The sequence below is a fragment of the Zootoca vivipara genome, chromosome 6 (genome assembly GCF_963506605.1).
Source record: "Zootoca vivipara chromosome 6, rZooViv1.1, whole genome shotgun sequence".
Taxonomy (NCBI): Eukaryota; Metazoa; Chordata; class Lepidosauria; order Squamata; family Lacertidae; genus Zootoca; species Zootoca vivipara.
In genome coordinates, this window is record NC_083281.1 from 82,864,215 (window position 1) to 82,884,412 (window position 20,198).

A 20,198-nucleotide genomic window follows, 5' to 3' on the forward strand; every position below is an offset into this window, starting at 1 on the left:
CAGATTCGTTGTGGGTAGCACTTTTAATAGGCTGGAGCCTGCTTCATGTGTACAGCGTTAGCCCAAGTTGGCAGACAAATATTTGGGGGAGGGCAGAGATGAACAGTGAACTTTTCTAGCCCAACCTTCTAATGCAGGGATGGTGGAACAGGCCGCCCTCCCAGATGTTTTTGGATTCCAACTCCCATCGGCCCCAGCCAGCACGGCTTATGGCCAAGGAGGATGACCATTTTAGGCTGCAAAACAGACCGTTGTCTATTCAAGACTATAAGATCCCGCTGAGGCAGGGAGCTGCACCCTGCACAGATGGAGCAAGATACCAGTAAATAAGCTGATGCAAAGTTAAATCAAGCAATGATGCTGGACTCCCAACTCCCATCCTCCCCAGCCAGCAGGATCAGTGGTCGGGAAATAGGGGACCTGTAATCTAGGGACGTATGGTCTAAACCACCGAGCCTAGGGCTTGCCGATCAGAAGGGGTCGTCAGTTCGAATCCCCGCAACGGGGTGAGCGCCCGTTGTTCGGTCCCAGCTCCTGCCCACCTAGCAGTTCGAAAGCACGTCAAGTGCAAGTAGATAAATAGGTACCGCTCCGGCAGGAAGGTAAACGGCATTTCCGTGCGCTGCTCTGGTTCACCAGAAGCGGCTTAGTCATGCTGGCCACAAACACCGGCTCCCTCAGCCTACAGAGCGAGATGAGCGCCGCAACCCCAGAGTCGTCCTTTACCTTTTTAATCTAGAGACAACTGGAGGGCCACAGGTTCCCCATCCCTGCTCTGACAGTTTATCCCTAAACCACAGTTGAAGAACCTGCAATTTACCCACAATAGGCTGTTGGAATACCTGTTCTGCCATTATAAGGAATAGGTATTTTTGCGTGGAAGCGCCTACACTTTGGAACTCCCTGCCTATTGACAGCAGACAGGTGCCTTCGCTGCACTCTCCTCGGCGCCTGCTAAATGCATTTTTCTTAGACGAGGCTACCCAGCTATGTAGAATATTGATGAATGTTTTAATCTGCCACAGATTTTAATCTTTTGAATGTTTCAAGTAGTTGTTTTTGCCTACAATTTTATTGTTTTACTCCACTTTGAGGATTTTTTTTAATAGTTAAGTGGTGTATAATTTTTATTAAAAGAAAGAGCGAGCTAAGGTTGGGGCCCACTTGATCAGATGCACCAAGTGTTTCCCCATTTTCAACAAATACAGAGGAGTGAGGAATCTGTGGCTCTCCAAATGTCACTGAACCGCAACTCCCATCATCCCTGACCATTGACTATGCTGGCTGGGGGATGAGGGGAAACGGAAGTTAAGTGGCACCTGTAGCAGTGGCTGTTCTGCAGGAGCAATGCATTTGCATGTCCATGCCACATAGACTGTGGCGGATTCTCTGGGGTTCTGCACGTGGGGCCTTTTTTCTATGTTGCAAATGATAGAACTGGAGTTAAGTGTGATGTTCCCATGCAAATCGGGGCAAACATAATCGCCTCGACAGCCAAGGCGAAGCTTCGCCTATTATTTCCCCAGCAGCTTATTGCCTGGGCTTCTTCCCGCACAGCACAAAACCAATCGCTTGCTGATCCCAGGCACCTGCCATCCGCAGGGATAATGAACTGAGAGGGCGAGCGCAGCTGAGGGCTTGAACTCCATTTCCCCGGCTGCGTTCGGTCATAGGCAAAGAGCCATTACCTTCTGTTTTAGCCCCATGCATACAAACAAGAGACAAATGTGTTGCTTTTAAGCCTGCTACTTACAGAATTCGCTGGAGGGGGGCCTGGAGGGAGCATTCACCGGAGTGGAAGCTGTTCGGGTTTTAATTCTCCGGAACACTGCTTGCCTCCGATGCCTGCGGTGAGCCCGGGAACTGGCCGCTTCGGGGGTTTTCTTCCAGTAGTAATAGAAGGTGATCAATTCTCCCTGGAAAAGGAGAAAGAATCACAAGGTTTGCCAGAGCAGCATGCAGGCTTCCCACAGACATCTGGACCACCAATTCTGGGAACAGAGTGATGGGCAAGCAGATTTAATCTTACCTGGCAAGGCAGTTATTACATTTAAATGACCCAGGAAAAGAGAAAAGGTGCAGGGGTTTAAGGTTCAGTTATCGGTTGGTTGCATCTGATGCTAGCCCTACTCTAGAGCACACCCACTGAAATGAAAGACCACGACTAACTTGGGTTCATTAACTTCAATGGATGTGGAGTAGAACTTAGCCAGACGCAACCCTGAAATGGGAAACAGATGATCCAAGAAGCTGATTTACACCAGGCCAGACTATTTCCCCACTTAGCCTTGCATTGCCTTCGCCAGCCTGGCTTTGGGCTGGGGCCGAGGGGAGCACCAGCTCCTTCAGGGAGAGCCATTCCTACGACCACATATCTGATCCTCACAGCTAGAGATGTTGGGGAATGAACCTGGTACCTGTTTGCAAGCAGAAGCAGGTGCTTCACCTCCGAGCTATGCTGCTTCCCCCAAAGGGGTGGCTGGAGTGTGTTGGAGAATTGAAGCACAGCTGCTTTCAAGGGGCAGGTGGCCACGGAGCACTCCTGTCCCCAGTGGGCGCTAATGATATCACTGCTTTCTTGCTAAGGTAACAGATAAATGAGGCAAATAGTGTCACCGTCTCTGCAAGGGGAATCTGCATACTCCAGTTGCTCTCTCCATATCAAGATGCTTCTACACAAGACCGAGCATGGCAGCAACCCAGCATGGTGGAGATGGCAGGTTGTATGGGGAAGACCCATGCTGCCAAAGGGAACACAAAGTTGTTGCAGCCTGCTGAAAACCACAAGTCAACCTAAGAGGGGTCTGCAAAGTTAAAACCAGCTGTGAGCTAGATGTCACTGGTGTGTCAGAGGCGGAAGAAGCAGCCCTAATGCAATTATATTTCATTGTTTTATGTAAGCCACTTTGGAGATCCATTTGAAGTGAAAGACAATAAAGATTTTTTTTTATTTTAAGAAACTGATTGTCCAAGGAAGTCTCTGCAGAACAGTGCCTAGTTTCTGGGGGCTGGGATGGCAAATGAGAAGACTTGGCATAGGCCCCTGCCTCAAATGATATTATACAAGGTAGTCATGCGTCTTTTCCTTTTTCAAGCTGGTACTTAGATTTTACTGTTTTGTATTGGAGGGTATTACCATCACAAAAGGGAGGAACACACAGCTTTATGCTATATATGGATATTAAAAAAATAAGCCACCCTAAGACTTGAGGCGGGTGGGGGACACACACCTGAGATTAAAACATATTAAAGACAAGGCTGCAGCCACAGCACCCGAAACTGTATTAAAGCAATCTATTCTTTTCTAATCTGAATATATACAGCCACGGTAAGATAATTAGGCAGTAAAAGCGCATGCCAAGAGAAGTCTGTGATAATTCCGCAGCGTAATGAAGCTGGCTTACGTTCAAATACTGAAGTAGATGATATTCAAACTAGCAGATGTAATGTCAAGTTAAAGCGCAGTGTGTAGTTTTAATCTCCTTTCGCTTTGCTTTGAAACCCCATCATTTCCGAGCGGCTTGTCTGCCTCAAGGGTAAAAGGCGCTTGCCTCTTTCAAGTTGCAAAGGGAACGGGAGGTGTTCTAACGAAGCCTCTTGAAAGCCAGCCTCAGAACAAATGCACCTCAATTGCCCACAAGAGAAGGTGATGGTGGCGGGGGGAGGTCCCTCTTTGAACCTATATGCGATTTAAGAATTCCTATAAACCTCAACCCGTTATGCTCTTTGCACGAGTGAAACTCCCAGCCACAGACAGAAGGCCAGCAGCAGTACCGCTAAGTGGAAATGTGAACCTGGAAAGCTCCTGCAAGGGGTTGGCAACATGGCTTCAGGCTTTTGGAAGATGAGAAATGTGACACCAGGAGCCATGGATAAACAACAGGGAAGCATTTGGTTTTGGAAAGAATTCAGCCTTGTTCTGTGTCTTACATAAACTCTTGGCACCTACTGATCCAAAGGTGTTTGTGTGTGTGTGTGTGTGTGTGTAGGGAAAGGGCCACAGCTCAGTAGCAGAGCAACTGTTTTGCATGCAGAAGGTCCCAGGTTCCGTCCCCAGTGGCATCCCCAGGTAGGGCTGGGAAAAACCCCTGCCTGAAACCCTGGAGAGCCGCTGGCAGTCAGTGCAGGCAATGCTGAGCTAGACAGATCAGAAGTCTGACTCAGTTTCCTATGGGTGTGTGTTTGTGTGCTAGCTGTGACTATGCAAGCAAGCTGAATGGAAAATAGGCATGAACATTTACACGTAGGTATGGAGACTGTGTACGGCAGAGCATTACAAACAAGGGATTCTACAGATTGGAGATTATGCATTTTTGCAAGGCAAACACAGTGAGTGGTAGCCAATGTCAGTCCTACTCAGAGTAAACCCACTGAAATTAATCTCCATTACTAACTTAAGAGACATTAATTTCAATGGGTCTACTCTGAGCAGAACTTAGATGCAACCCTATACTGCAGTTATATATTTGCGAAGCATTTTAAAGTTTTCAAAGCGCTTCATTATCTACTTGGGATCCTTACAACAACCCTGTAAGGTAAGCTTGGTAGGGATGCTGAGACTGAGAGTTAAAGAGTGAGTTCGTTGCAGAAGTGAGATCTAAACCAGAGACCTCCTGAGTCAGTCTCTAGGCTACTGTGCTGTGCAACACCGTGTACATATTTTCCCCAGGGCAATGTGGGAAATTGAGGCAGACACTATGGATGTTAATAACTAGAAAACGTAAGAAGGGCATCCAGATCATTCAGCTTCCTTGACATCTGCTGGTGACCATCCACTGTAACCAACCAATGTGCAAAAAGGGGGGGGGACACCTTTAAAGCTGTCAGTTTTGGCATACCACTCATGTCTAAATGCACAATGCTTAATGTTTATATACACAGAGTATGGATATTACTGACAAGCAGCCCTTAAACACAAGGTAAAACAACTGAGCTCCTGAAAGAGCTGAATCATGGAATTTTCAGGGCATCGTTTGCAGAAAAGCAGCAAAAAGCAGGGTGGTTGGCTGGGGCAGAGAGGAGATCGGCCTGATTAAGCCCCCAACAACTTAACTGTATGTGGGATGGTCTGGAGATGGGTGCCCTGAGACAATGGTCCTATATATGGCCCCGATGAGTATGAATCTAGACCAGAGTTTGGCCCTGATCATGTTACTGTGCTATTTTAGTGGGGAGGAGAGAGATTGGGGTAGATTTTGCTATTGTTTATCCCCCACATCTCCATGATTCCTTGCAAGCCTGCAACTTTTGTCATCCTGTATTCTCACAATATTTTAAAAACAGACCACTCAGCCATGAGATCAGATGCTGGACTAAGTGAGTCTTTGGCCTGATCCAGCAGCCAGGCTCTTAAGTGCTTATGTTATGTTCCTGCTCAATGTGGGAAAGTAGAGAGGATGGAAATACTTGTGGCGGGAACAGTGTGCATAACTCTGTGCCCACAACACATTTTATGCCCTCGCATGGTCTTTGAGCACCTGAGCAAGGGTTTTCTCACCAGGTGCCCTCTGGGAAGCCCACAAGCAGGCCCTGAGTGTGACAGCAGCGCTCTCTGTACCGGTGATACCCATGAACTGATATTCAGAGGCATAATGTCTCAAACAGTGGAGATAGGATCCAGCTATCATGATTAGTGGCCCCATTTAAAGCTGTCTACATTTGCATGTACTATTACTACATTCTGTGGTAGCAAATTCCATAGTTTTAACTACGCACTGTGTGAAAAACTTTCTGTCCTGAATCTCCCTGCAGTCTGCCTTCATTGGACAATCCCAAGGAGCTTTGGTATTAGGAGGGTGGGAGGAAAAGTTCTATTTTCTCCATACCCTGCATAATTTTATCATTTTATTCCAAGTACAATTGCACCGTAGATTCCAAGGCATCAGTAGGTTTTACTTTTAATCTCTTTCCTAACGATCCCCAACAGACTCTTTGACACCTGCTGCATGCTGAGTTGACATTTTCATCTGCTATCAAGGACAATCCCAATATCTTTTTCCTAGTCCGCCACTGACAGTTGGTGCCCCATGATTGTATATGTGACATCGGGGAAAGTTGAGGTGGAACAAGTGGGGCTGAGGATGCCAACCTTCACACATTCTTTGGGTGCCTGCCAGCAGGTATTATGTCACTGAGTGATGCATGTGTAGATAAGCGCCCCCCCCCCCAACATCATCATGCAAAAGCTGGAATGATAAAAGCCCTTAATGAAGATTAGGCTGACCTACAATCACAGAACTGTAATGTTGGAAAGGACTCCATGGGTCATCTAGTCCAAGCATCTCCAACCTTCAGCCCTCCAGATGTTTTGGGCTACAATTCCCATCATCCCTGACCACTGGTCCTGTTAGCTAGGGATCACCCAGAGTTGTAGGCCAAAACATCTGGAGGGCCACAGGTCGGAGAAGCCTGATCTAGTCCAACCCCCTGCAATGCAGCAATCACAGTTAAAGAATTCTTGGCAGATGGCCATCCAACCTGCTAAAAATCTCAAGTGGAAGAAAGTCTACCACTTTCCATGGCGATAATATAAATTTGGGGAGCTGTGAGAGTGATATTCTTTGAAAACCATAGGGTTCTTGTGAACACGCTACATAGGGTGACTAACACATACTCGAAACTTTCAAGTCTTATTTTAAATGTATTGTTGTTTTTGCATTTTTAACAGTGCCTAATTATCTGATATGTAAATCGCCTTGAGACAGTTATAAGGTAATAAATGCATGTATTACACACATTTCTGAACAAGTCACCTTTCAAGGTCACCATGAAAAATCTAGAATAAAAACACTTAATGAACGATTATTAGGATTACCTCTCTGAAAATCTAAATTTGTGAATTGTGAGAACAATCCTCGGTCCTCCTCTGAAACCCTAAATACACACAAACACATTTTGCACACATTAGAAACCTCTGCCAGCAGGCTCAGTGGCACACAAATCCCACCCCAGGCTTTCCTAGTGGCCTCTCCTATCAAAGGCTATCATGTCTAGCAAAGGAATTAAATGCAGGAGTGAAGTGAATCGGAGAAGATTAGCAGCAGCATATTGGTGACTGCCTGGGTGGCAGGAGCTTGAGCACAAACAAAAGGACAAGCCGAGAAAGCTTTGGCTCTCCAAACAGGGGAGGCAAAACAGCTCCCGGCTTCACTGCGAGGGAGAGTCTAAGTCAATTGAACTTTAATCAAACATGCATAGTGTGTGCATGCCACTGAAAGCCCATCCATCGTGCATAAATTCAGGGAACAAAAAGCAGCTGCAGAAATCAATAGCCTACTGAAACATTAACACCGGCAATCATTGATCAAAAGGGCCTTTTATAAAAAGGGCTGCTTTGCAAATTAGCCAGTGGTGTTGGTGTATGGGTTGTTGTTGTTTCTTCCTGCCCACAAGCCAACACAGGAACAGGCATGGACAAGCCTTGCAAAGGCCATTTTTGTTCCTTGCTAATCTCACATGGAAGGAGCCTTCATTGCCTATTTCTTCCTATCTCTGTGCTGCAACTGTGGCTAGCAAGACAGGACAGGATGATTTGACACCCGGTTCCAGGACCAAAGAGACCAAAATTGCCACAATGAACCTTTGTGTTTAGCACAGTTTTTCTAGCTCCAAAGTATGCTCCCAGCCAAGCCAGATTACCTTTAGTTATTTTTTCCTTTAAAAAAATAAATAAATTTCATGGCAGTGACTGAGTGTTCCCAGGCAAGAAATACATCAAAGTCACTTGTGAATAAACCTCAGCATCAAGTGTGATTTTGTTCCGATTTCATCCTAGCCAACTCGCCATGGACCAAAAGTGCTACTCAGATTGGAATATGCTCTCCAGCCCTCTTCCATTGTGATGGGCTACCAACCTCAAAAGCTTCCCCCAATCGTGACTCTGTTCTACCTTTTGTTCAGATTCTGTCCCAATGCCCTCCCCTTTATGCTGTGATTAATGGGGCAACTAGGGAGCTCTCTGCAACTTTGGGGAAAATGGGTAGGGATGGTGGACCAAGGAGTCAGCAATGGAGCATGCAGCCCCAGCGCTTCACAGATGCCACTAAATCAGGGCTGGAGAACTTGTGATTCTCCAAATGCTGCTGGAGCAGATGGAAGTTGGGAGTCCCACAACATCTATTGGAGTTAGGAGTTCCCCTCCCCTGCACTAAATGATCCCCCACATGCCCTGGGGATTTCTGCCATGAGACCTTAGCCATTGCCCAATCTTAGAACCCTGCTACAGGCGAGTGGGGCTTGCTGTTCGGTGCCATCCACCACATCCCATGAGGTCCCTGTGACATGAAAAGTGGGCATAGACCGCCCTTGTCACACACTATGCAGTGATGGCCGTGTGACACAGGGTGGCAATGTCAACAAAAATGAACCTCATTTTCTGAGCTCTAAAATAAGAGACAGGTAAGAAAGGGGGAAGTTCCAACACTTCCGCTCCTCCCCCCCCCCAAACAACCCAACCGATCATCACTGCTGGTCAATCTACCATTTCATAAGCAGAAAGAGCAAGTATTTCATGTGGTGAGAGATAATGCTTCTGTGTGGCAAGGCACACAGAAGGCACATGATGATGTGGGCTCGATTATGGAGGATGTGGCCTGCTAGAGGATGAAATTCTGCCCGTGGGGCCATTTTTTTTTTTAAAGAAACAGTGTCTATCTGTCAATCAACTGGTGCCACTTCAACAGGAAGATGACATCAGGTGATGGGCAAGGTTTGATTGTGTTTTGGCTGTGCAGGTTAATTCCCCAGATGGGAAGACACGCATAGCAAAAGCCCAATGCAGGGCTGTTTGAAAGCCCTTTTGCAAACAACCGCTTGGTGTTCTTTAAACCTCTGATATTTGAAAGTTTATAGCATAAATACATTAGTGTTTAATTAACAGTGCTGCTGGTTTTGGTGCAACAAGAAAACTGTTTTAGAATCCAAAGTTCACTTGGGTGTAACTTTCCTCAACCTCAGTGCCATGAATGAACAGATAAGCACACCATGTTTTCAAGCTGAAGAGTGTCTAAATGGCATCACACCAAGGAAGAAAATAAAACATCTAGGACTGAGACCTACGACGACAAGGGAAGACTTATCACCAAAGATGCCAAAGCATGCACCAACACAACACTGTATCGTAACTCATCCCCACATAACAACATTTTGGAGATCCCGAGCCATAAGGTGGTTAGATTGGTCTCAACTAGGGCCAGGGCCTTTTCAGTACTGGCCCCGACTTGGTGGAATGCTCTCTCACAGGAGACCAGGGCCCTGTGGGATTTGACATCTTTCCGCCTGGCCTGCAAGACGGAGCTGTTCCGCCTGGCCTTTGGGCTGGACTCAGTCTGACCCCTATGTTTTCCTCCCTTATGGTTTTGATTTGTACTACTTTAAAATGAGGCTGCATTTTAAAATTCAAATTGTATCTTAACCCGTATTTTAATTAATTAGTTTTTTTTTCTTTTACGTCTTGCATTTTCCAGCTTACCTGGGATCAAATCTATTCACCTAGCTGTAGACCTTCCCCAAGGGGGTGCTGTTCTACAGCAGATGCAACATTTGCTTTAATTCAGCCCCTCTTTTTCATGATAAGGGTGTAGGATTCACCTCTTCATTTCTCTGCGACTAAATTAGATGTGAAACATTTTAATGCCACCCCTCCACTTGAGGCGGCCTACAAAAGCGTAAACAGAACATTATAATCCCCCAAACAGGTGCAATGTTTGTTGGTCTTTAAGGTGCTAAAAGGCTTCTGGTTTTTGTCCACATCTCCATTTTCTATTTTTAAGTGCCTGGATTTCCCTGGAACAATGAAATGCTGGGCCAAGCGGGGGTTTTTTTTTAATAAAAAAACTACTCCACCTTGAGCAATTCTCGGCTTTAAGTGTTGCCTGCCTTGCTTTCTTGCACCTCCTTATCCTTATCGGTGGTTTCTCAAATGGAAAATACACAGTACAAGCTGTGCTGGTGCATTTATGTTTCAAGTCTTGCCTTAGGTAAACACAGGATTAACAGTGTGTGCTGTGGAATCTAAGGGGCTGGAACGGAAGAATCACACACACACACACACACACACACACACACACACACACACACACAGCCCGCCACGTGAATGCATCAGCTTACCTTTCAAGTACCTCTTATGGCATCACAGAGCAAACAAGTCCCTAATAATTGCTCTTTAATTTCCCGAGGGCATAACTCTACCAAGAGGAGGAGGGGAAGAAAAGCAGAGAGAGGCTGAGATGCAATGCGCAGCCGTAATAGGACTCCGCAACCAGTCAATGGATATAGTGATCGTGGCTGGATGATACCAGAAGCATCATGGTTCAAGTTAAAAGAGGGAAGAGGAGACCACTGAATTTCTGGAATGAACTGGAAAAAAGCTTCTGCATTTATTTGCTCCTGTCAGTAAAAATCATATGTCTGGTGGGAAGAATCTGGGTCTGGCTTGGGATGAGGAGGGCTCTCCAAGGCAGGAAAAATCGACCAAGGAAGCAGCTCTTTCCCCACCCGTTTAAATTGTTCTGCAGATATCCTCTGCATTTATTGAGCATTCTCTTTCTTTCTCTCCAAACCGGGAGAGAAACCCATCAAAATTCATAGTAAATAAAGACTACCTTGGTTAATAAACTCTGAAAATTGAAGTTTGAGAGCTGTGTGGCTGAGGCAGAACTGCAGCGAGCAAGGTTGGCAATTTCCTGGGGAAAACCTGAATCTAGTAATGGATATTAAGGAAGCCTATTCTATTTTTTGGTTACAGCAAATACGAGGTCTTCTGAAGGAGCTCAAGATCAAACCACATTGCTGTGGGGACTGCTGCTGCCTCACCCCAAACAAAACCCTGAAAGTTAACTTTCAGGTTAATGGGGCCTTCAGGCCAAGCACCCCTGTAGACCAAAACCCTTGTCCTAACAGTGGCCAAAGAGATACCTGTGGGAAGACCACAAGAAAGACCTGAGCACAATGGCACTCTTCCTTGATATTCAGAGGCAATGGAGACAGAACATGGTCTCATGGCCAGAACAGGAGATTTATAAAGTTCCTGGTGGGTGGTGATACATAGGTGATGGCTGTGCTTGGCTTGGCAGGTCAACAAGTTGGCCAGGCCTCCTCTGGATTTAGCAAACTGCCTTGCAGGCCCAAGGAAGAAGAATGGAGAAAGTCAAAGGGCAACCAACTTTACAAACCAATTTGTGCTCTTTCAGTGGCAGCTTCAGCCTCGTTTCATTAAGGGGTGATGGTCCTGAGCGTTATCCCCACTTTTTCCTTCACCCACGAGCGTCTGTCAGTGGTGACAAATAGTTTTGTGCCTGTTCTAATTAAGCAGCAACTCTCAGCAGATTGCACAGCAGGGCTGATTAATGACCACCCTGGGTCTGTGGGGACTCGACACATCCCCAGAAATATCTTACTAGGAGTATAAAAAGAGGCATTTAAAGAAACAATTAAGATTTCCTGCAGCATTATAAGAACACATGATTAAAAAATCCCCTCCCCCACCTGAGGCAAAATTGCTTCCTAGGGCATTCCTCCTAAATGTCACAATCTTAGAACGCGCTATAAAACGTATATGTGGGAAATGTTTAAATTACAGCTTTCTCAGAGCGTTCTCTTTCCACTATTCTTAGAAGAAGGTGACAGCTCAAGATTATTATACTTCACTTCTCATTCAAACCTAAATGCCTGACAAGGCTCAACTTACTACCCCTTGTTTAAAAATAAATAAGTGGGATAATTAATGAGATGAAGCTTTTCCTTCAATACTCAGGATCTGACTGCTACATCTGGAGTCATCAACTTCTCATGGTCAGACTGGCTAGTAATCCTAATTTAACACTTTCTACTGTCCCCTACAATATGTAGCTTGACTCACTTGCTGGGATTTGTCATACGTACAGCTGCTCACTGTAGCTTGCTGCAAAGTGTTACCCAAAACCCACACAAACCACTAGCCGTGCATGAACACCACTATGATCTCAAGTTGCTTGGTTTTGTGTATGCCAAATTCCACCTAGAAGAGGGAAGGAACTTTAGCCCTTTAATCCTATCATATTTGTCAATTCAGCATTCAGCAGGATACACATAAAGGGTGGTGTTAGTAGTGACCAAAGAGGTGCGGGGTCAAAGAATCATCCATCTCTCTTGGAATTCCATCCATCATTAAAGGATTTCACAGAGTGAAGCAACAGGGACACAGTTTTCTTCCTTTGCCTGTGTAAAAGTCCTTCCACCCAAAGCCATTTCACACAGTCAGTTTGTGGACTAGGAGATGGGATTGTGTGCATGCCCAAAGGATTTAGAGTTTGGCTTTCAGCAGGGAACATAGTGAATATTTGTAAAAAAAACAGGCCAACAAACTACAGTGATAACTCTGGTTGCGCACGGGATCCGTTCCGGAGCTCTGGTCGGATCCCGAGGAATTCAGAACTGAAGGTGCTGCTTCTGCACATATACGGGGTAGAGCATTTCTGCACATGCACACGTGGCAAACCCAGAAAAATACTTCCAGGTTTGCTGCGTTCGCATCCTCAAGGATACGCAACCAGAGGTGTGTGTATCCAGAGATACCACTGTATCTGCAGTTTTGAAGCACCTCTCTCCTCTTCCACTTCCCTCCTAGGTTCTAGCAGAACCTGTAATCAATGATGTTTCAGTGTCCAATCTTGCCTTGTCCTTTATGAACTGGTATGGTTCACATGTGTTGATCTATGAATGTGTGAAGCTGTCTAAATCCACCTAGCTCTGTACCATATAGATATAGCATTGACTGGCCATGGCTTTCCAGCGTTTCATGAAGGTGTCTTTCCCAGCCCTATCTTAAGATGAGGGTGTAATGTTCTTAAACCAGCATTCATCATCACTTGCCTGCCTGCACCCAAGAAGGTGGCATCCAAAAAAAACACGAAAACAAAAAAACCAGCCCGGTTCACTCCTGTGGAAATGGAAAGTTTTGAGCAGGGACTCGTATACTGAAAACTTGTATTTTGTGAACAGCCAGCACAGAAAGGCAAAAATCCTGGCTTTAAAAATCCCAGGATATGCACGAGCTGCACATGTGTTTGTGCAGCCCCTTCCTAGCTGCTTCCCTTCACCTTTTGTGCAATTGGACATACAAGCCAAAGATTCAGCACTCAAGTTGTAGCTTCCTCTTATGTGTGAACCTTGAAACCATGGTTTGCGGCGTCCACCAAACAAGCCAGGATATTTAAACCATGGCTCCATATTCTGGCTATTCCTTTTTTGAAACTGTTAAGTGTAGTTTCTGGGTTCACATGTAATGGAAAGCTATGGTTAAGTGCTTAATCCTGGCTTCTTCAGTTGCTCATGGGAAGGGGGAAGCCAAGGGGCTGAGAAGGGGGCTTGCTCACTCCCATGCAGCATGTGATTAAACCAGGATTTCCGGCTTACTTTGCTGTGTGAACACAGTCAACACATGCAACTCTTTCTCAGATTAGTTATGGCATCCGTGGTCACATTTGGATTTCTGAACGAGTCCTATGGGTGCCATCCCCTATGGTTACTTCCTTCTCCTGGATCAGAGACAGAGGGAGAGAATCCATGCGTGCACACTTTGCTTTCCCAAGGGATCTGTGTAAAGACCAGATCCAGTAGAATTAATATTAGCCTTGAAGAGCACAAAGAGTTGGAAGAGGAAGTGGGAGAGAGAGTCACTCTTCCAACTTCCTCTTTCATTTCTATGTACTTTTCAGGGGTGTGTGGAATTAACTACCCTCTCACTGCCTCACAACACTAAAGGGGCAGTGAGGAAGGTGGTCTCAAGGGCTTTGTAGGCACCAGTGGAATACCCCAAAAGCACCACTGCACCCATGACCACACTGGTGACTCCTTGATTCATGTGGTTTGGCAGCAAAATCTGTAGCTTTGGATTTGAACCACCCACCATCATCTTCTGAATGGGAAACAGAGGGGTTGTTCTTTTGTAACCTATAAATTTGGATTCTCCTCAAGGAACAGGATGACAAGCCGGATTATTGGGAAATCACAGGTAGGGTCATGAGGAGAGTTTGAGGCCTTATTTTATTCGGGGGTGGGTCAAAGCTCAGCTCTAGTCTTTCTGGGGCAAAGATGTAAATAGTGGTACCTACTGGAAAAACACAGATTTCACAGTACTAATTTGCTTATAATGAGGGTAAGGGAGAGGGAGAAGGAAAAGAGCAAATGAAAGTTCATACAACCATCACATTCATGCTTGCCAAAATTATCTAGAGGGGAGGCAGGCAACACTCCCCTCCAGTTCCATGGGTGCGGAATATATATTTACACACAAACAAGCACAGAGAAGCAAGCCAAAAATAAAAGAAGAAAAAGAGCAACCATATGACAAGATATTTAAAACACACACATACACACAGACAGACAGACAGACAGACAGACAGAGAAATAAGTCTGATCCAAGCTACAAGCAGGGATTTCTGGCAAAACCTGCTTTACAATGCCCATTTCAAAGAGAGGCACAAAATACAGATTAGGGAAGCAAGCCCAGGTGAGTCTTCTGATTATGCAAACTCACTCTTGGAGGCCCAACACTAAAGAAGTAAGTCCCAGTCTAAAAGTGATTCGTCTGCTTGGTATGCAACCTAAAGATCACAACCTTTAGCTGATTTTGAATCAGGTTAGCAGCCTTGAATAACTGTCCATATTAAGTTGGTACTGGTATGCCACACTATTTTCCTCTTCCAAAAAACCAACACTACAGTGCTAGGCTCTTGACAATGTATTTGCTATGACCCCACTGTTGGCTTCTCAACTTCTTTTAGAGGAAGCTGGATGCTTTATGTCAGGATTTGTATACATATATTGGGGGGGGGAATTAGCATAGCACTGTCATTTGGCCTCCCAGGCTTGCTATCTTCTTCATTCATTCTCTCTCTCTCTCTCTCCCTCTCCCTGCCCCACCCACCACAACCACAATTTTGGGCTTGCAAAAGGAGGAAGCGAGAGCAAAGGGGGAACAAGGAAACCATAAAGCTGTTCAAACCCCACCATGCTCCATTCCGTAAACATTTTCCTATTTATCTGCCCTTCATTACATGTGCAATCTTATTATCTCTGCACAGCATCAAAGTGACAGCCGTCAGGGTCACCCTATATAATGTACGGCGGCAGTGTTACATTTAATGATGGGAGCGAGACAAGACGAGAAGGATTGGGAGGGGTGTGTGGAACACTGCAGGCTGTTTTAAAGGGATCATCAGTTATATCTGTGCATTTCCCGAGGTGATAATTGAATGACAGAGGCTGGAGGGAAATCCATTTCTGAGCTCAGGGAAAGGGCTGTTAAAGAGAAAAATGCTTTTGTGAGGGATTTTTGTTTTTGTTTCTTGCATGGGAGGCATGTAATGGCTGCCAAATAGGGGAGAAAAAGCCTCCACCACCCTTATATTTCATAGGTTTTATTCGGAGGATGGGAATTATCAAGCACAATCGAGCTTTTGAAATTGAGATGTTTATTTTTGAAAAAGGAGCTGGGACTTCAGGCACTGCCTCCTCCACAGCATGAAGTATTTTCTGTTGTGTCAAATCCAATTAATTTAAATGAGGGATCCCTTTCCCCTCCCTTAGCTCTGCAAAGGAGATGTAAAACACAGGGGCTGGCTTCTTCCATCTCCGCCATCTGGTTTTAAAATACAAAGTTAAACACTATCCTAATTGCATCTTAAGCAGGGCTCAAGTTTGCTTTAGCATTAAGGCAAGAGAGTCTCATTAATCTCCATTCTTTATAAATTCAGCAGTGCTTGAACAAAGCTGTGAGTTACTAAAAACTTCATTAGTTTGGGGGGTGGGGTGGGGAATGACTACTACAGAACACTGAGGAACACACCATGAAGCATCTTGCTAATTAAAACTAGATTACACTTGTCATAACAAACACTTATTCCAAGTAGCAAATCAGTGCTGTTTCCATTCCATTTGTTCATTCAAAATGCTTCTCCAAGTCATTCATGCAAACCACAGGGAGCCTGGGTGCCACCACCCTTGCTCAATTCTGTCGCATTTTGTGTCCATCTAAGGGTGGACGGATACTCTATATGATGGGGGGGGGCATCAGTCCTCCCCTTACTTTAGGTTGGGGGGCAATGTATTTCACTTTTCTACCTATAACCCAGTGTTCGAAACTCACATTGCTATAGGCGCATTTTGTGACAGGGAATTTCATTAGTGCAAGCAGTTTCTGAGCTCTGAGTGCAGTACTGCGCCTAAGCTTTCAGGTTAAAACTGCAGAGTGGAAGGAAAGGAGGACCATTTTCTGCCTCCCAACTTCCAGCCACTCGCTAAAGACCAGAGAAGAGATCCTCTTAAGAATATTAGGGGGGTGGGCAGGGGAAAGACTAGACAATGTGTAAAATGAACACAATATTTTAGCTGCAGCTCATTCATTTTCAGCTTTGTATTCTTGTTATTTAAAAAGCGCACCTAGACATTCTGTTGTTGCGCCCATAACCTTGGTTTAAAGTGCCATTTAGTTTCTAGCTTTCACATTTCAGTTTCTAACACTGCTTCAACCTATTTTTGCTGAAGTCGGTGACGCTGATGTTGGTGGAGTCAGCTTTCAAAAGTAAGCATGCTTAGGATTGAAGACTTTTCCTTAAAACCCACAAAGCTGAACAAACTTGGGAAGTCATACCTGAATCCTGAGGCAGAACTTATTTCATTTCACAGGAATGTTGGTGCCCAGATTGGCTGGAGAAGAAACTGGACATGTGACAAATCCTGCCTTACAAAAGACACACCCACAGTCCTGAGGTACTGGCACAATGGTGTCCAGACTGCATTAGCCATAGCTGCCAAGTCTCCCGCTGAAAAATGCGGGATCAACAGCGGTGTGGCACCGGAAGTCGCTTCTCCGCATGTCTGGACATGCATAGAAGCAACTTCCGGTGCTGCTCTGCCCGATTTTCATGCCCAGGAATGGGCATGTCCGGACATGCGTAGAAGCGACTTCCGGTGCCGTACTACCCATGTTTGGGCACCAGAAATCGGGCGACGCCAGGACCCAAAATGGAGCCTCCCTGGCAGGTAGGAATTCCGGGGGATTTACGGGATTTTTTCCAATCTGGGCTACCAGCGGGAAACGGTTTAAAATATGGGGGTTTCCCGCGAATAACGGGAGACTTGGCAGCTATGGCATTCACATCCACACTCACACCATCTCTCTCACCTTGCTCCTTCAGGGTAATATTAGCAAAAATTGCCTAGATTCAAGAAATCAGCCAGTAGCTGTCTCTCACCCAGACCCACGTATCTTATTTATTTCACAAGATTTATACACCGCTTGACTGTAAAACACCTCAAAGCAGTTTACTAAAAGAACAATACAATAATGTTATCAGCAAAAACAGTTAAAAGCAACTATTTAGAACACTAAAAAACAGCAACCCACAATAATCTAACAACACATAGAATTACGGAGTTGGAAAGGACCCTGAGGATCATCTAGTGATTGAACCTGCAACCTTGTCATTATTGGCACCACACTCCAACTGAGCTTGCCTAAACAAAAATACTTTCTGCACATATATAAATAGTGTGTCCTCCGTTAAAGAGTGGATAATGGTTGAGAGAGTTTCGCTAGCCCAAAATTCTTTAGCAATTGAGTTGGATAGGACAGGATGCTGCTGAATTTAAGGGGAACCTGCTCCCCCCACCTGACCTCATCTGGTAACCATTTGCGTATACTTCATCAGAGACTCCCACTGTGGAAGGACGTGTGGATCCAGAATTGGCCTCCACAGTCACTTACGGACCCATTGTTAAAACCGTGTATATGGAAGACAATCTTACTCGGCTACGAGTGATCGCCAAAGGAGGAGGTGGTCTGGTATTGCCTTATTCCTGTACTGTGTTTGGACACAAGGTATTATGTCAAATAATTTACAGCACCTGTCCTGCGGGGAGGAAATCCAGCAAGAATTTAAAGGAACATGACTTGCAGTAGGGAGGAGAAACTGTCGAGAGCTAAGTCCCACTGTGAGTTCTTGTAGGATATGTTTAGCAAAAATAAAGAGCAGCTCTTTCCTAGGCTGCTTATGTTTGTTCACTGACCTGCACAACACATTTCAGTCAGAACAGATGTTTATTGTTTTCCATACAGATCCATGACGCAGCTGCACAAGGGTTGGCTTGAGAACAAGCCAGGGGCTTGGCCTGAGCATGTAAGGGCAGCGCCTCAGAGGAGGATCATGTGAAGTCAGAAAACTCAAGAGAGGAGGCTTCACGGCAGCTACAGCCTTCTGCCTGTGTTCTGAACAAGTGTACCAAGAGAGCTCTGGAGGTTTGTGCTATCTACAAACTTGCACAGAAATGCCATTTTTTAGCTTACTTGGAAAACAGAGTGTCTCTTGGCACATTTTGCAGATAACTTCTCCTCCCAAGGGTCACTGGGATTAGCTGGCCTTGTGCAAAATCTCGATCTGTGAAGGACTGCAAGGCCCAACTACCAAGAGGTCCTCCCCTCACTTTCTTCACTCAAGCCTTTTCCTTGTTCTCCCCAACCCTCACTTTTCCAACACAAAGGCAATCCAAGGCTAACAACAACTAACACATATAAAATATATAAACATTTGAAAACAGAACCATCAGTTTCCTCCCAGATATTGAACTGAGTGAGGACACCCAGGGCTTCTTGTGTGCCAAGATTCTGTGAAAGGAAAGAACAGGGGTGGAATGCAGTACTGGGCTCTGAATGATGACTCCACGGTTCTTGGTTTTATCTTAAAAAGCAAAAGCAAGTTGCTAGTCCTTATGGAGGTGATAATATGCTTGAAAGTGTAGCATCTGGTGAAACCTTAGAACAGGGGTCAGCAAAGTTTTTGTGGCTTGGGTCAGTTCACGGTCCCACAAACCCCACGGTGGGCCAGTGTGTGTGCGTGTGTGCACGTGTACATGCACAAATGCTATTTCCGGCATGGAGGAGGTGTGCACAGCTTCCTGCTGCCAATGGGAAGCTGGCCAGTGCTGTGGAAGGCGGTCCCCGCTCTGCTCCATGCCAGTTTAGCGTGGCACATGGGAGCCAACTGAGCGGGTTGCAGGGGTCCCCAAGTGGGTGGCGGGGGTCAATGGACCGGTTGAACAACCCCGATGGGCCTATGGGCCTTAGGTTGCCAACCCCTGCCTTAGAAGCTAGAAGATCTGTTGTTGGCATCTGTCTGTCTTGAGAGACAATGAAGTGTGCCTCTGGGGGTGAAGTCAAACCACTTCATTAGCAGCATCAAAGTGACCTCCCCGGGGTGCAAGCCTGGGCAGTGTGTCTGCAGGTGCTGGCATGCCCAGATGACAAGATCCCCTCTTGGCATCACTGATATGGTCCAAAGGAAAGTGGAACAACACATTGGGCACCAGCACCACTGGTCAGCAGGCAGGGCTTCAATTACCCAAACTAGCTCCTTGCTTCTAACCCACACCTATTGCTTCTAACCCACACCTGAAGAACAATTCAAATTTTAAGGATTCAACCAGTTGCAAAATACAGCTTTTCTTGCCCCAGGGTATCGTTTGTCCACTTTTTAAGCACAGAATGCACTCAACCCCGATAAAGCCACAGCTTTCAAAACTCTTCTTCACAGTTGTGTTCACGTTTATGCACTGTTGACTGCAATGACTATTCCCCCACAGCTGGTCTGAGATCAGAGGGGTGGCCAAGATTTGCCCCTCCCCCCTCCCCCAACAACCCCAGCCCCTTCAATCCCATCCATTTTAAATATGGCGAACTCCAGAGCAGGAAACAGTTCTATACAGAGAGCTGAGCAGAACAACGTCTACATTCAACATTTACATAAAGCAAAAGCAGCAACAACACTGGTCGTGGTGGTGGTGATTCAAGAACACTGAATTTCTCCTCTCTTCCTTCTCCTCCCCACCCCAATGAATATGCCCTGATGCTACTCAACAGAATTAAAATGATTCCTGCTAACATCACTGTTTTGAACTGTTTGCACACACAATAAGATAGCATCTAATCCTATAACAAGGAAAAAGCTAGGGAGATACAGAGCTGGTGTAGAGGCCTGAATGAGAGAAGCCAGTAGGAACATCAAGCAAGATGGCCTGAGCTTGTTAACCTAGTTATATAAGGTAAAGGTAAAGAGACCCCTGACAGTTAAGTCCAGTCGCGAATGACTCGGGTTGTGGCACTCATCTTACTTTACAGGCCGAGGGAGCTGGTGTTTGTCCGCTCCGCAGACAGCTTTTCCAGG

At 45.7% G+C, this 20,198-nt stretch overlaps 1 protein-coding gene across 17 annotated transcripts in view; it reads right to left on the reverse strand.

Moving 5' to 3' along the window:
• The window catches only part of RERE (arginine-glutamic acid dipeptide repeats), a 342,916-nt gene that overhangs the window by 24,749 nt on the left and 297,969 nt on the right, over positions 1–20,198 (reverse strand). For all 17 annotated transcript variants that reach the window (XM_060276215.1, XM_060276213.1, XM_060276214.1 and 14 more), the window contains one exon: positions 1,754–1,916. In XM_060276215.1, the coding sequence (XP_060132198.1) occupies positions 1,754–1,916 (163 nt within the window). The remainder of the gene's footprint in view (positions 1–1,753; positions 1,917–20,198) is intronic.